General features: G+C 40.9%; 1 protein-coding gene across 2 annotated transcripts in view; it reads right to left on the minus strand.

Annotated features, from left to right (window-relative positions):
- The window catches only part of XDH (xanthine dehydrogenase), a 49,509-nt gene extending 33,186 nt beyond the window's left edge, over positions 1-16,323 (minus strand). Inside the window, exons 1-8 of one of the 2 annotated variants that reach the window (XM_039716842.1) lie at positions 16,177-16,323; positions 8,426-8,483; positions 6,081-6,177; positions 4,822-4,930; positions 3,671-3,797; positions 2,825-2,886; positions 999-1,067; positions 124-192 (exon numbers count right to left, since the gene is read on the minus strand). In XM_039716842.1, coding sequence (XP_039572776.1) covers positions 124-192; positions 999-1,067; positions 2,825-2,886; positions 3,671-3,797; positions 4,822-4,930; positions 6,081-6,177; positions 8,426-8,483; positions 16,177-16,308 — 723 coding nt within the window. In that variant the 5' untranslated portion in view covers positions 16,309-16,323. Of the gene's footprint in view, positions 1-123; positions 193-998; positions 1,068-2,824; positions 2,887-3,670; positions 3,798-4,821; positions 4,931-6,080; positions 6,178-8,425; positions 8,484-15,386; positions 15,640-16,176 lie in introns of those variants that run through there. The other variant, XM_039716843.1, reaches the window with a different exon arrangement.
- Positions 16,324-17,671: the final 1,348 nt, after the last annotated feature.

A 17,671-nucleotide genomic window follows, 5' to 3' on the forward strand; every position in this document is an offset into this window, starting at 1 on the left:
GTAAATTGCTTTGCATAGATATTGCTAAAATAAAAGCATTTGGCTTAGGCATACAACGAGCCAGATCTAAGACTTGAAAACATCAGAAATAAAGGGAAAAGTACTAGTTGAGAGGCACTTTACCACACTGTCTGCTTTTCCATTCATGCAGCAGCCGGGACCATTGGCTTTTCCTCCACAGCAGCCCCCATTCTGAAGAAGAAAAAAGCACACTCCAGCTATTCTAAACATAGTCAGAACATTGCAACTTTCACAGAACATACTCCTCCTCTTTTATCATTCCCCGGATTTCAGAAATTTGCAGTCATATTTTTCATTAATAAACTGCTTGAAAGAAAGGACTCTAAGTAGTCTTAATTGTTGGAGTATTCCATGCAATACTGGGTGCTTAAAAAAAACCAATCCCCAGAAACTCCCTGGAAATTTCTGGCAATAAATTTCATTATATTCTCTGCTTCCTAAACTTCTTTTATACTCACACTACCTTAAGCACCAATTTCTTCTTTCCATTCCTTCATTTGTTTTGTACTTAGACTGATACATACAAGGTGATTAACTTTTTTCCCCTCCAGATATTTCAAAACATTCCAATTGTACAATTTTGGAACAGAGAGGAAATTGCTTCATTCATCACTGGACGGCAAAGTTTGGGAAAGATCACAGTGGGGAATTCAGACCTGTTTTCACAGAAAGACTTATCACAGAAAGACTTCAGTGCACCAGAAGCTGATAACACATTGCTTACAGTTGTCACCATGCTATTTGACAGAAGGGTTGCTCCTGGTAGACTCAGAAGGAACATCACTGTTTTAAAACCCACATCATGATGGCCATTCATTGGGACATACAAGTTCCAGCATTTTCCAAGAGATAGACAACAAAAACAGCTCAGAGATTTCTGAGTATCTGCACCACAGCAGAGCCAGAGAGGTGACTAACACATCAAAGCTCAATGCTATATTGAAAATTGAGGTTATGGGTCTTAACATTCAGCTTACCATGGTATTTTCCTTCCCACTACGACAGCATCCAGTGCCATTGGCAACTCTGCCACAGCAATTCATGTCCTGTGAGAACAAAAACTGTTCTGAGAAAAAATGTTCAGATTCCAAGGAAATTAAGTAGGTTTGATCCCCTTTTGAAAAAGATATCCAAAGCAGAAGGAAGGTGCCAACCACATAGGTGTTTCTCTTGCCAATGGAAGGCAATATCCTGCAGTGTCATGCCCACTGTGCTGATAAACCTTTTGTTCTGGTTTGGAACTATTCTGACCATTCAAGAAATAAGCTCTGGAGCCATGAGGAGATACCCAGAGAAGGCTGAAAGCACATACAACACAATACCAATACTCCACCACAGAGACCATCTGCCTTTATTTTTGATCTGACTCCTATTAGTTTCATTTCTTGAAATGATCTTTTACTGGGAGAGGCAGGAAATAGCAGATGCCTCTTCACATTCCACCTCTAATCACAATTATGTTGATCACTATCAGAGGTCAACAGAAACCACTGTTTGTGCTATGTAGAGTTCCTTCCTCTCCCTGGCATCTCCTTTTCATGCTGAAGTGCACTCAGTGCTTCCCAGTATGGAAGTCAGATTGCCACAGATGTGATCCTTGTTCCAGGTCTCTGAATCCTCTTCTGTTCTGCAATACTCTGTTAGAGGTGAGAGGAGCAGAACTGCACAGAGTACTCAAGTGTAGGAAGAGCCATGGCAGTGTTTTCTGTTTAGTATCCCATTCTATTCTCCAGTCTATCAGGTTCATAAAATCCTTCAGAAATGCCTCAAAGCCAGTGCCTGCCTTCACTGCCCAAACTTTATATCTGTTTGCTTATTTTCTCATATCCTTACTCACACTCTTTTAAACCACGTTTAGGGATAGGTGCAACAGCGTTGCTTCCCACCACAGGTCCCAACACAACTCCACAACAGAGACCTCCCTCCACTGCAAAAATATGCCATTTTAACTCCACTGCCTTTTAACCAATCTTTCATACCTACAGAGATCTTCCCTCTTAACCCCTAATGTCTTTAAAAGCCTTTGGCAAGACACTGTGCAAAACCTGATGGAAATCCAAGTAGGCTTTTATCAACTGAGGTTATCAACCATTTGTAATGGATCTCATTCCTGCTTGTATTCTCATTTGTTGACGGCAGTTCTGGATAATAAAATGAAATTAATGAGCATAATTCATTCTTTCCTTTTGATATTTTATACCAGTGTAGACCCATGAGTGGCTGGCAAGTGCATAATTATCTACTCCTCTTCACAGCCTCCAGCACTCTTTCAGGTACAAAGGGACTAGTGAAAATTCACAGCAAAGCTTCATACTGCAGCCAAACCAGCAGCAGAATTCTGGGCAAGAGCTATAAAATGGTAACATCGACTTCTTTCCAGAGCTATTCCTGCTGCGCAACTGATCTTTCAAAAATGCAGATGCCTCCACAGCATCTCCCTACCAGTGCTTCACACCTTCACATGTTGTCCACACCAGGATCAGCTGCAAGCTGTATTATGCAGAAAGGGTGAGTTTTTCGGAGACTTACAGAAAAGAGTTACAGAGTCTGATTATGTGATCCAAAAAGGGACCATCAGATGGATCTTATTAAGGTGTCCCCAGCAAATGGAGAGAGTAAAGGGTTTACTCTATCTGAATTATTAACACATGAATCATATAAACAGAGGTCAAGAGTTGGAGTTGGGTTGTAGGAACGTATTTATTTCCTTTCTCCCCATTTGAGTTCAGGACATGTTTCAGTAACAGAGAGAAATACAGCCAACTTTCCAGGTTTTTTTAAAACATCATCTAAAGCCACTTACTTTAGCAAATGTCCTGTATCCTTCCAGAATGGGTCTGTAGCCTGTACACCGACACAAGTTCCCTGCATTGCCAGAGCAAAAGGATTAGGATTTAGTGTCATTTGGCTAAAAACTCCTCTTCTTTTAAAACATTCTATTGTTTCTCACAAAAGTTGTGAAATCTTGATACAGCTAATGAAAAAAATGGGAGGAAGAAAATTTCATTAGGAACCTTGCAACAACCCTACCATTCCTTTTTGTTGAAATTTAAACTGAAATTCATTTAGCACAAATTCAATCTGTCTTATTCAGTATTCATTTATCTCAATTGTGTGAGTCTTATCAGTATACCAACTAGTCTGTCTCCTGAATTACACAGAGATTGCTTTCTCCTGCATCATCATTCCTCTCAGATCACTGCTGGAAGCACAGTAATGATTCTAACCCCAGCAACAGCAGCAGCCTCTCACAGGATTTACACATTTGGATTCTGCCCCACTCCATCACTGCATGTTGCTGTCTTGGTCCTTGACTTGAGGACATGTTCTCTGTCAGCTCTGCAGGCTCTTGTGACAGCAATGAATAAACAAGGACACTTTCATGCCCCTCAAGGACAGGCCACCTTTTGGTCTGTTGTTAAGATTAGTGTGCTTCTAATCCCAGACTGGGGCCACTTGCCCCTGCTTATGAACTATGATCTTCACTTCATAGCACCTGGCTGGTATCCAAGTGAAAAAGCTACTTCTTAACCTCACAACCGTCAGCTATTTTTAACAAAATACATTAAATAATGGTGCACCTTCATCCCACTGGGTGAAGCACGTGTAATTAAAGCAGAACAGATTGCACCCCTGCAATCAATATTACCTTGGAAAGCATCTTCAATGTCCTCCATGTGGGGCTCGGGGTTGTTCCGAAGTAATGTGTACATGGACATGACAATGCCTGGAGTGCAAAAGCCACATTGGGACCCATGACTTTTTGCTATTCTCTCCTGAGAGAAAGTAAAAACCACAATTAGTCCATAATATCACGGAGAGATCACTGTTGTGCTTGTTTCTATTACACTCCTGTTAAAAGCAAAACCCAGTATCACAGAGGTGCTAAGATTATGATCAGATGTTCCCTGAGAGACAGCCTTCAAAGTGGAGAGCAGCTTGAAAAGTTTGCACCTAGGCTTTGAACTCAAAATGTGACTGAGGGCCACTAGAAAATTCCAAGGAGATCAGGAATTATTCACATTTACCATGCTAGCAAGGTTTGGGTTACCTGCCTAGACCTGAGTTTGAATTTCAAAACTTAGCTGTCAGAATCTTCAGGTATGGGCAGAGAAAAGAAGACAAACAGGCCAGACTGGCTGCCATCCATTCACGTACATCAAAGTTATTTTTCACTTTGTTGTTTACTCCCTCAGACACTGGCACAAGTCCTACCCACTGTGCAAACTGAGATGAAGGACAGTTTACCTTAAGGGAGCAGGTCTCTGACAAAGAGAGGCAAGGCTGCATTGTAACTCCTTGCTAGAAGAGCAAGGATGCACATTCCTGTCACTCCTTCTCACCAACAATATTTTGAGACTTCAGCAACATCAGTGATCCAAAATTTATTTCACTACTGCAGGGAAGGTTCCTAACTATGCAAGATCAGAAACCAAAGTAATTTGTGGAAGGCCATGGGAGAGCCCAAACCTATCCCAGATTTCCTAGCTCCAGGTCATTAGATTGGCTTTCCTCACAACATCAGTCTTCCCAGACCAGGATGTGGACCAAATGCAACAGCACTGGCAATTCAGCCAGGATAGCATGAGTTAACTTCTCAGGGGCAGAGCAGAGCTGTAGCATTATCTCACAAGTTTGATTCTGTCACTTAGCCATTCCTCCAACTATGGATTGCTCATGTGGAGAGTCAGCCTCATGGCTTTAGCATTATGGTGGAGGTCCCAGTGTCCTGGCACAGGTTTAATCAGCACAAGAAAACATGCATAGAGGGTTTTAAAGTTACCAGTATTAATAGCTTACCTGGGCTGGGTGCAGCCTGGATTTTGTGTTTCCTATGCCTTCAACAGTAGTTACAGCCACGTGATGCAGGGCACAGACAGGGAAGAGACAAGCATTGGCAGTATGGTGGCTAGAACAGTACATTAAGGTCATTTCATTTGGCAGTGCTGCTCAGCAAAGGAAAAAGGGAACAGGAGCAGTGAAGAATACTTGGAAGCTACAGCAGAGAATACAACAGGAGCACTTAAGTAGATGTGATACAAGAATTAATTACAAGCCAAATCCTACAGCACCCAGTCATCCATAGTTCTAATCAATTTCTCTTGCAGTTTGATGTGGGCATACACCATAGCATTTTGCCTAGATAGAGCAACTTCAAACAACCTTGTTGCACACTAAGATACAGAACTCATACAAGTAATTTATAGGGGCAGACTACAAATACCGAGATGTTGTGTGGCTGGATGTTGCAAAGTTACATAAGAGCCTGGAGTTCTCAGCCTTTTAGCTAGAAAGCTGTTTCTAGATGGTAAACATGGAAAAAAAGTCTAGACTGAAGGTAAAAGAGATTAATGTTGCCAAAACTTGTATAAGAACTAGCTATTTTATCTCATTTCTATCAAGACAGAATAATGACCCTAAAGGTATCTTGTTCATGGCCATGCTATTAAGCAGAACCATTCAGAGGGGATCCAAGTTCTAGTATCTCTAAGCATTATTCCAAATATATTAAAGATTTCAGTGCTTTCTCTTCCCCACAGTAAAACTAAACCAAGGCCTGTCTCTGTCTCATCCTCTCTTTGCATTCCCCTTTATTTTTATTCCACTGTTTCCCCTTTCAATTAATTAAAGTGAGAACAGGAGGAAATTTTGTCTCAGGAAATAATTCTGAAGGTTACAATATAAGTAGACAAAAAAGTTAATATCTGCTGGCATACAGAAACGAGATTATATTGTCATAATACAATAACAATAAAGATTTTATCACAATAATCATATGGTTTCTCACAGGAAAAAGTTACATTAGAATCAGAGAAGATATTGCAGGGCACAAAGAAATAGCTCCTTATAAACATTGTGCAATGCTTTAAGAAAAATACTTTCTTATCTTGGCCTTCTGAGCTTATGTTCTGAAAGTGAAAAATTATGTTTTGGCAGAAACATTCATTATATAACGTTTTTTTAAAAAATAGTACAATAGTACCATGTCTGGTATGTCAGGAACCTGGATCTGTCCCCATTTTATTTCTCTGTTGCAGAGGTCAGATTGCAAAGGATACAGGATTTTCTTCCGAAAGGGATCATATTTGGATATCATAACAGTGCAAGCACCACATCCACCTTCTCCACAGCCTAGTTTGGTTCCACACAGGCCCACTGAGAGAACAGCAATTAAGGAAAACACGAAAAGTATTGGCAGAAACTTGTTCAGGTCGTCAACAAAGGCTGAGCAGCAAGTTCTTACTGGAAGCAAATCACTAATTTCTTCTGCTTAATAATTTAACATAAGCAAAGTTTCAAAAGCTGGCAAGTGACTATTGAGATCAACACCCAAACTCCTCATAAGGACACAGCCCACACTCCAACACACTCTCAGAAATAAACAATAAAATATCCTCAACTGCAACAGTTCCCGCTTTCCACGACTCAGAAAAGGAAATTACACAAGGGAGATAAAAAGCACTGGTAATTGCTGAGCAGGAGCTGTTCAGGCATGCAGCCACATCCCTGAGACACACAGTGACATCCTCCTTCAGCACCTGTCGGTGGTGGGGGACTTCTTCCTACACCTGCTGCATTTGAAGTGCTCACAAACTACCTGCATCTCAAAAGTCATGGTCTGGCTGTCCCCTTTCTGATGGCTTGCTAATTGATGGGGACAAATCCAACCAAGCACACTCCCCAGGAGCCTGGGTCCTATAAAATCATAAGAGGGAGAGACTAAGAGCCAGAACTCATGGAGATGCACAGAACCCCTGCACAAACACCTGGAAGCTCATGGAGTGTATGGCCCAGCCTAAGCAGATTCCTCCACAGACTGCTGAGCTCGTGGCCATGCTTTAAAACCAGGAATTACATCAAATGTTCTGCAAAGGGAGTTCAGGAAAGAATTCCTTGAGTTACTTCTGCTTAGGTTCCTTCACTCATTAAAAGGTAATTAGACACTATTATTTATTGCAAAGAGAATTGGCAAATGTTGAGAGACACTTGGTGGGGTAAAAGTCAGCTGATTTCATTGGCAATGGACACTGAGTTGAGATAAGCAGTGCCTTTCCCTGTATCCCAGAGCCTTTGGAAAACACTGTGATAGAGGGAACTCAATTCATCTTGACTTCACTGCAAACAGTATGGCACCTACTGTTTCTAGAGAATCATGGAATCATTTAGGTTGGAAAAGATCTTTAAGATCACCAAGTCCAACCATAAATATAATGCTGCCAAGTCCACCACTAAACCATGTCTTTGATGCAAGCCTAAGGCTGCCAAGTCCACAATTAAACCATGTCCTTAAAGCCACCACTGCTTTTCATAGAATCATGTGCCTGCTTGAGCAGAAATACAGCTTTCCCATGCCATTCACTGTTTCTCTTGACAACAGTGCTAACCTGCCCTGCCTGAATAAAACATGTTTCTCAAAGTATTTGTCCGACCCTAACAAGAATGCTCATGTAGAAGATCAGCAGGTTTTGAAGGGCTCAGATTCTCTCTTTACAAAGCTATTTGCATTACTTATCTAGAAGCTTAGACATAAGAGTTCTAGCAGTAAGACAGGCACACCTAGGCACAAGAGTCATGCCACTTACATTTCCTCCTGACCTTTATCCATCTGTGGTATACTCAGATAATAGAGCTGCTGACAGCTCTGCTGGAAACCTCCAAGAGGAGCGTGATTCATGTCCCTGTACTTCCTTCAGCTCCCAGACAAATGGAACGCAGCAGCATGGTATGGATACACCAACACAGCTGTGAACAGTTTGGCAGATGCACACACCCAGCTGGCCAGACAAAAACTCAGAAAACAAGGAATGACACTACCTATGGAAGCAGACCTGGTGCAGCCAGCCTGACCATCACAGTAATAGCTACTCAGCTCCTGCAGCTCTTCTGACTCACATGTTGACCAGTTTCAAGCAGGGGTGAAACGTGGCCGCTTGCATCTGCTCACGTAAACACGCCCATGGTGCATGGGGGGAACCTCTGCCTCCCTGGGTCACCTGATAAACAGCACAGGGTTATCAGGTTATGGGATATTAGCCAGCCAATTTGATGTTTTGGCCAGAAAGAAAATTCTTTATTCTTTGTGTGGAACAAATTTACATGGCCTCAATTTTATTGCCATCTCATTATTGCTTTCTTTCCAATATATTATAATTCTGTGAAATTACAAGTTTTTCCTTAAAGTATTAATAAATCATTTAAAGTATATAATTTAAATTTTGTTATTGTTTAAGCCTGGAATGACAGCTGTAATCTTTGCTAGCAAGAAATACCAGACAATGCAAAACACTCCCTCTTACGCTCTGTGCAAAAGCTCTGCCCAGTACTGAAGTGACAGAACAGTAAACAATTATGAAATGCTGTAGGCATTTAAAGCCTTCTGCAGTTTTTTTCTGGCACTGGATACATTTTCTTCTCAGATAAGTTAGCAGGGTTGTTTCTGGATCCACATCTTTTTCCACCACCTGCAAGAAGGGAAAGATAGTGATAAACACAAAATGTTTTACAGCACAGATAAGTTAGTTGCAAGGGGAAAGTTTGATCTTTCTGCAACTTGTTTTCCAAAGCAGGAAGCAAAAATCACAGATTATTTCAGCAATGCTGGTCATGTATCCAGACACAACATTTCCTTGAATTTATTGTGTCAGAGGAAAGTATATGCATTACATACATCCGAGTTTTTCAGTCATGCCACACTGAAGCAAATCTAAAAAACCCTTCATCAAAAATGGCAAACTGTAGTGAGAAGAGAAAGAACTGTGTTTTGTACTCAAATCTTTGGTTCCTGACACGTCCCAAATGGTGTCTCATCTTTATCAACCCTGAATAACTGAACTTTGTCCTTTCTTTTACTGTTGGAAGAGACAGAGAAAATGAGCAGCTAAAGAGAATGACAGAAAGAGTATCAGTAATAGGTTTTGCAGAGAAAAAACCCCAAATGGAAATTGTAATGTGACAAAACAGGTGCACCAGGATGGACAGCAAGTACCAATCCTCTGAAGTTTCTCCTTCTTCCTTTATAACATTAAATCAATCAGTATTACAGTAGTAGCTATCCTAAATGTGGGAATATGAAATTCTAAGAAAGGAAAAATTTTTGCTGCATATTTTGAGCCACCTCCATCCTATTAATAAATCACACTATTAGAAGTTATCCATTAGACATAAAGCATTTTACTTTAACCTGTGCCCAGTGGTCAGAAACTGAAGTTCTGCCCTTGCCACAGTGCTTGTCTTCCCCTTTTTCTATTATTAATAAAGTGTCAAGCAACTTTTCCAAATTCACTGTGTGCCAGAATACAATCATGTTCTTGGCTCTTATTTTATGCAAGTCCTAAGTACAATAGTTACAGTTTATTTAAATTAATCACTCCCAGTTTGAAGGGCAAATTGAAACAGGGGTCACTTGTTCAAGTATTTTTTTTTTACTTTCTTTTTTTCACTGATAAGAGACTTTCACAACCTCTATCCTGCTTCACCATGACACGTGACATGGTTATCCTAAAGAGACAAGGTTCATACTTCCTTTTTGAGTTCACTCTTTCAGAATTAACTGATAAAATTGCTGCTACAAAACACAACCACTCACTTTTTGCACATCTCATTCCTTCGCTTGGGACGATCTACAGGAAAAAAGGGTCCATTCTAGTTTGGGAATGTCATATTGCAGATCATGCAGCACCCACTGCTGCTATTCAGAGCAGAGTGCCCATGTTCCCTCACCCCCTGGACACATAGAAATAAAAGCATGCAGTGGCTCTTCCATGACCATCTGGTTCAGAGTAAGCCCATACATCCCTCTGCAGCACCTTGGCAAACAGACAGACATAGGAAGGAAATTCCAACCATCCTTGTGACTGAGTGGACAAATGGCCTTTCAGAGCCATTCCAGAGGCAAAGAGCCAGCCCCAGCAACTCCCACTGTCACACTGAGTTTCTTCCATGTGTCAGTGCCAATGGCATTGCAAACCCTCCCAAAGCAGCTTCCAAGATAGCCAAACACAGAGAAGAAACTTTAGAGCAGTTAAAGACTATTCTGTGCTTATATCAAAGAAAACATCTCAAGAGTTTTTCTTGAAAGAGTCCAAGAAGTGCTCGGTTATGTACTCAAACCAAGCAATTAAAAGTTTGGCCCACTGGCTTCTTTTCAGGAAACAGGAACTAAAAGACAGGCCTAATCCTTCAGTTTTCATTTAGCCACTCATCTCCATGTACTTTTAGTGATGCAAGAATGTGTGAAGTCCCAAAGCTGAAGCTTTGCTGAACTTTATCAGAAAGTGTCTCCCACCACATCCCAGACAATCCACACACACCCTTGCTCTGTTCCATCCAACAGAGTATGGATTGCTACTTCAGCCACTTCAAACTACTCCATGGAGCTGTGTATCTGCAATTCTGGCAGAGACTAGGCATCTGGGGGAGAGATGGGTAAGAGTTTGGAGAACATTCTGGATTAACACAAATTTCACACATCAGAGATCCAGGAGTCATTTCTCTTCACTTCAGATCCCTGGTGGGAGGATGCTTGCTGATGAGTCTCTCTTGCTGGCCACAGAGTAAGAATTTTTTGCTGTTCTTGCCTTTTGCTCATTGTTGTTAATGCTGGCTTGTCCTCCAACATATCATTCCTCCAGTGGTTTGTTGCAATCTCCTGCTGTGATTGTTCTTAAAATATTTTAAACCCCTGTGGGTGTGGATAACACATCTTGTCTGATGCCCAGTACAATATAATTCACAGCTCAATACCACAGTTCCTGCTCACCTCCCCCAGTGTCCTTGCACAGAAAGGAACTGAATTCCATCCATTGCCTTCTGTGGTTGTAGGATCAAACAACTTCGATACTGCAGTTAAAGAAATAGTTCCCTTTGGCAAGTCTTTAGTGCTTGGTAATTTGTTTTATTTTGGTTTCTTTTAATTAAATGTCATATTGCAGGTGTATCAGATTGACAGCTATATTTTGACAATTTAAAACTGGATTTTACTGCATTTGGCAGCTTAATTATTAATCAAATGCAGAAAGAAACATTGTTGAAAATGTTAGGTTGGCACAGACAGTCAAATGACTCTCAACAAATTTACTCTGTACTGCTGTGTTTGTACTGCATGTCTGTTTGCCTACTGATTCTAGGAATTTTAAATACTCAGATCCACCTCAGCAGGGAGCCTAGCCTGGTCCTGAAGTTCTGTGTGCTTTTAAGTACCACACAAAGCAGGTTCTGAACCAGTTCTTTACACCTTTAGAGAGCATGGACTAGTCCAGAACAATGTTGAGCTAACTTCCCCATAATTTCATGTACAAAACTTCAATCTCAAGAAATATTTTGTTTCCAGCTTCTCTGCCTGCCTCTCCTTAATTCAGATAACTTTGCCTTTACAACACAAAGCATCATATTTAAATTATTATTCCCAGAAAGTTAGAGGTTTTTCAGTTTAAGGGAACAGTAGTTGAACAAGTAAATAGAGGAACACAAGGAAAGTGAAAACAAACTTTCCCATTTTACCAAACAACGTGCTAAACTTTCCATCAGTTGGGATCTATAAATGAGAAGCAGGTGCTTTCCTGAAGGACAAGCTCCCATTCAATCACTAATCCCTGGTCACTGATTAAGTTGCAAGAAGAGAAAGTGAAAGGTTTTAACCAGATTCCCACACAGCAAGTCATATCAGTCACATGTAAAGGTCCCCTAGACCTTAAAATCTGTGAATGTGTCATTCCTGAAGACAATGAGAGATTTCTAATTTATTAGGTGCAGCGGCACCCCAACAATTAGGAAAAAGGATTAGAACACAGATGAACCAACTGAATATAATTGCACAATGTAAATTTGCTACTGGTCATGAGAACACTTTGTTCTGCTTTAAGCCAGCACACTGAAAGCTCCTAAGTCACTGTTTATGCAGAACCTAGAGGTTCAAAAAGCTCAGAAAAATCCTGTATTTTAGCTGGTCCCATCAGCAATCAAATACTCACAGACTTTGGAAGTGATACGAGGCCTAATGTGGCTTCCAGCATAGATCCTCCCTTAGCATTCAGAATAGAAATATTGACTCCATGTGTTTAAACTGAAATTACATGCTACATATGCATGAGACAGATTTGTCTGTCAGCCAAGGAAAAAAATTGCCTCTATTAGCTTTAAACTGAACATGCTGATTTGCATTCTATCTAGGCAGACTACTAAGATAACTTTGAGTCAGTAGTGTGCCAAGCTATATGCCCAGTGAAATAAACAGTCCTGAATGTAAAGTATGCTCAGCTGCTACAAGGAGACTTTTCCTTAACAGTGCAGACTGGGCTAATGTGAGAGAGAAGAATTTGCTGCAATCCATGTCCCTGTCTCACAAACCACCTCTTATCACCTGGTTTTGTACAGTGACAGAACGTCAGCAGCCCATTTGCAATGTCCAGCTGTCATGGACTCACACATCAGTGACTTTTCCCACTGGCCATGTTACCACACTCTTTGTGGTGAATCAACTGGAATGTTTAGTCAGGATCCCAGATGGACAGAGCCATATCCTAACTTAGAATCATACAATATACTGACTTGGAAGAGACCCACTAAAACCATCAAAGCTCAACTCCTGGGCCTGCACAGGACACCCCAAGAATCCCAACAGGTGCATTGTCCAAATACTTCCTGAAGTCTGTCAGACTTGGTGCTGTGACCCTGGGGAGCCTCTGTTCCAGTGCCCACCCACCCTCTGGGTGAAAAACCTTTTCATAACCTCCCCTGATGGATGCTGTTTCCTCAGGTCCTGCCACTGGTCACCATTGAGAAGATATTAATGCCTGCCTCTCCACTTCCCCTTGTTCCAGCAGAATTGCACTTCCAGGCACTTCCTACCACTCCTTCCATCACATCACCTTTGGTGTGCAGCAATGTCCCAACAAACTCCACATACACTGCCACAGATCAGAGTGCCCCATGAGTCCAATTCTCTCTCTTTAACCTGCATTTGGTAGGGTTGTAACTTGAGCCACTTTAGCAACACACACAAAGAAAGGAATAGAAAAAAAAAAGCCACTGGAGGCTCTGAGTAGAACAAATGAAACATGCTCTTTTACTAGAACTGCTTGCTCCATGGGGAAGTGGGAAAAGATGCTAACAGAGCTTTGACATTCAAATGAGTTGGTACCATTGGTAATATTAATCATCCCTTGGTGTTTTTGTTTTGTTTTTTTTTTCAGCCAAGCTGCCAAGATCACACTGTGATAAACCCCTTTACACATGCACACAGTCAGGCTTCTGTAAACAAGAACAGCAGTTCCATAAAAATTGCTGAAATGCAACAAGGCCAGTGTCACTGACAGCAGGTTTATTACCTGCAGGACACGGCAAGGACAGGCAGAAGATCCAAAATGAGCAGGTTGTTTTCTGCTGATAGCCTTCAGGGCCTAGGCTGCCATTTCCCCCCTTTTCTGTCTCACCCTACATGCACAAAAGAAAGTCCCACAAGGCCAGCTCTGGACTTTGACTAACAGACATTTTCGTGTATTAGCAAAAAGTTTTCTCCAGGAAGAAGGACTTTTCTAACAATTTACACAGAGCAGTGCTCTTGTAATAACTGAGCACCAGCTGAAGCACCACTTGTAACTGCATGCAGGAATTTGTTTAGAAACCCTTCATACCTATCATGAGAGGCCTATCGGTTTTGAACCTCAGCTGATCTGGCACCAGATCTACAATTTTCTTTCATTAGAGCATACCAGGAAAAAAAAAAAAAAATCAAACAAGACAGAACACTTGGCTTGTATCAGGGTCTGGATTGCCCAACACATCTGTGGTAACCTCCTAATGCAAGAACTAAAGAGCTCCAAGTTCACCCTCTATGTATTGAGGTTCACAAAGGAGGCATCTCACAAAAACTTCACAGAGCAAGAAGACACCAAGTTAATGGTGTGCCACCTGTTCCCACCATAGCAGAATTCACCAGATAAAATCCACAGACCATCCTATGCCACAATTTCAATTACCAGACTCAATTAACTTGGAGCTTCAAGTTTTCATCTCTTTCTAGAAACAATGAATGGCTGATATGTCAATTAACACATATGAAGCACTACTAATCTGTGTGAGCAGAGCTTTAGTTGTCATCCTTCTCTATAAAACCTCAGAACCAAGCTTGGGCTCTACATCAGCATTATATTTAACAACTCTATGACTAACTTTTACTGCACACTAGATAAACTTCATTCTTCAGTAAACTGTTAATAGATCAATAAAGCAAAACATTCATATCAAATCCACTAGTACCTCCAAAAGTTCTAATTCCAATCCAGTTTGGGATACAAGTTCATAACTAAAACCCCTAATTGTAGTTACACTCTCATCCACATTAAAGTACCATGAAAAAGAAAAAAAAGAAAAATGGATAGTAAACCTGTGCTAGTCTGTAAGGCAGGGCACAGAGCTTTTTAACCAACTGAGAGTATTGTGTGATCCCTCAAGGGATTAAAAATTAATTGTCTAGCCCAAACCCAGTACACCACCTGATTTTCACCCCTAAGCAGCGCTCAGGGAAGGTTTGCAAACTCTTGGCTCCACACCAATGGATAAGCAAGCCTGTCCCCTTCCCAGCAGGAAGCTGCTTTGGCACAAATTCCCTCACCCAACTGTCTAGGCAAGGGGAAGGTGGGGAAGGCAGCACTGAGCTGAGCTCAGAAACAGAATTAACTTGGTAGTTGGTCAAAGAGTCAGTTTTGACTTTTGCAACAAGCCTTTGAAGAGGCAAGGCTGCCAGGCAAAGTCCAAACTGAGGAAAGGGGGCTCTGGGACAAGCTGTTCAAATGTGTCCATCATGTGCAGCGAGCACCCCAGCCTCCTGTGAGACACAGTCACTTCTCAGGTTATTGTCAGGAATCAGTATCGTTAATGGGCTTTCATTCTGAAGAGGCTTCTAGCTTCTTAAATGGAAATGGAATAAACATTTTTCTAAATCCCTTTCAAAAACCAGATGTTAGAATTACTTATTGATGAATTATATGTGGAATTATATATGGATGCTTCCATTTAAGTTAAATTTTCCAGATCTGTTGTAAATATTGAAATTATGTCTAGTAGAAATGCCTGTATTTAGAAGTGCACACTTATTTAAAAGTTATGTCAGAACTGTAGTAAATTATTGCCAACAAATCTAAAATGTAAAAGGAATATTATGAGTATTACCCTTTGAATAATTCACAAGGTAAACTCAAAGAAGAGAAAAAGCCATTTAGCAAAGAAATACGTAGTTTTCACAATTTATTACTTAAAAGTCATGGAATATGTATTCTTATCAGAATACTTAAGAGGAGGAAAAAGATGCCAGAAAACCAAGCTACAATCCAGGAGCAAGCTGGACAGAAAGCTGGAATCTTCCTTACCTTTTTACCATTCACAAAGAAAACAAGTTCATCCCCTGCCTCGTTGGGAGCCATCCTGCACACCTTCCAAACTTGACTCAAACAGGGCCACAGATCAGCCTTGTGAGAGCAGCCCTGCTCCCCACAGCACAGTGAGCACCAGCCACACCACAAGTGACACTTGTGGAGTCTCCTCCCACAATGTTTGACTTGGTTTTCACACCGGTGCCCTGTGAAACCCCATATTATATAAGAGGCAATGAAGAGGCGTGCCAGCTGCCTGTGGTTGGTGCTTCTGCAGCCCTAATGACAGAAAAGGAGCTGGAACCAGCACAGTGACCCGCCCCCTTTTATATAGCAGAGGATCACAATTCAGCTGCATTCCCTTCAGATTACCCTGCCAGGCTTGGGGCACTGCTGTGTGCCACTAGCAAGGAATTCACGGGGTTTTGCAACGCAATGCAAACTTCAGGGGAGGGAGGGGGCGTTCACCCAGCTATCCCTCACCAAATATTGACAAGAAAAAGATGTTTCCCTTGTTGTGTGCACAGCCATCCACCTGGCATTCACCACACAAAGGTCTCCAATGACAGCACCTGCTTATTTAAAAACTCCTTGATTTGTGCACATCTGCTGCTTGACTTCCACTATTTTTCCTCAAAGTTTTAAAACTCCAGTACCCTCTACCTGGGAGGACATAATTTAAGCAGGTGTTTGTCCACACAAAAGCAATTCTAGAGAACTAGCACTCTGATCCAGTACCTCTTAGACCATAATGTTTACACTGGTCTCTTAAAGCATTTAGTCTTACCTGTTTTGGCTTAATCCTCACATCCTGTCTCCTAGGTACATGTTGCCAGTGAAGTACAGAGGAAAACCAAGGATTTTTTGTCTTCCATTTCCCTGGTGGTGGTTTCTTCTGGTTTCTCCATTGCACAACCATACATTTTGTGTGAAGCCTTCCTGTTTATTTCTTCCAGAGCTGTTGGCAGAATCATCCACGTGATGGCAGAATCCATAGGACAGGCATTGGTTTAATGAACAAGATATCTAAACAGCTACTTGCAGTTTAAAATTCCACCACAAAGCAGCACAGTTCCAAAGTCTCATGGAAGTTTCCTATCACTGTACCTTATCCTGTCTGCTCCATTCTGATTCTTGTGATTTTGCTTTCCTTCTTCAGTTTCAGTTATTTTTTGATTTGGCTTTTTAATTATTTCTTTAAATACCTAGGAAAGCACTATATCAAAGTCTTCTTCTCAGGAATCTCTGAATAATTAATAAGATAACAAGGCCTAATTAAATTGAAATTTTCAGAAACAGTCTTTCCTTCAGTGTTACAGAAACGTTTCACAATGAAGAAAATACATACATTATTTTTACCAGCTTTTATCTTTTGTCTCATCTATTTTGTTTCTCAGTCTATGCCCTAGAAAAGCTATTTCATAACTAATGTCAAACACCATTCAGCCTTCTCTACAGGCATTTCAATTTGCTGAAAGTAGAGTTCACAGCAAATGTGTGCTTAAAACCAGCTGCCTTAATCTATGTTTTCAGTGAAGTTGTGCATAGCTGAACCAGTGCTGACACCTATTGTCTGGCACCTCCCACTTTGCAATGTCAGAGTACTAGAAAATACACTTTTCTCCAAGTAATCTTAAGCCCTGTTGCTTGGTATTTCTGTGCAAAATTTACACAAGCACTACCCTCATGTAGCAAGCTTCAATCTCAAAATTAGTGTACACAAGGTTACTACTCATTAGTAGTTTTGTAATATTTCAAATAACAATCGTTACTCATAACCACAAGTAATGTGTTATTACAGCAATCTTAAAGCAACTAGCCATTACAGCATTAACACCAAAAACAAACTTGTTTAGTTACCTAATTGTGTTTTCCATAATGCATGATGCAGTTCTTAGGTTTAAAGAACATTTCCAGTCATATCATCACTTTTTAAAGGAAGCCCATACTCAAATTCCTGCCTAGCCTAGGTGATAACATTATAGGTAAACTATTGCTTTCTGCTAAATCAGTAAACAGCACCTGATGATATTCCATCATAGGAATTTGATTCATCAACCTACTATATACCTAAGACAAAATTAAAGACAAATACAACCATGCTCATGATCTCTATTTGTAGATTACATGGTAATTTAAAACTTCAGACCTCATCTCAACAGTGTCTGATCACACAGCACCAAACTCATTCTCTCATCACCCTGATGGGACAGTCTGTTACTATACCCATTTCAAAGGCAGAGAACCAAGACATACAGAACAGGAACTTTCCTAGTGCTCTA

The sequence above is a fragment of the Passer montanus genome, unplaced genomic scaffold (genome assembly GCF_014805655.1).
Source record: "Passer montanus isolate IOZ18808 unplaced genomic scaffold, ASM1480565v1 scaffold37, whole genome shotgun sequence".
Lineage (NCBI taxonomy): Eukaryota > Metazoa > Chordata > Aves > Passeriformes > Passeridae > Passer > Passer montanus.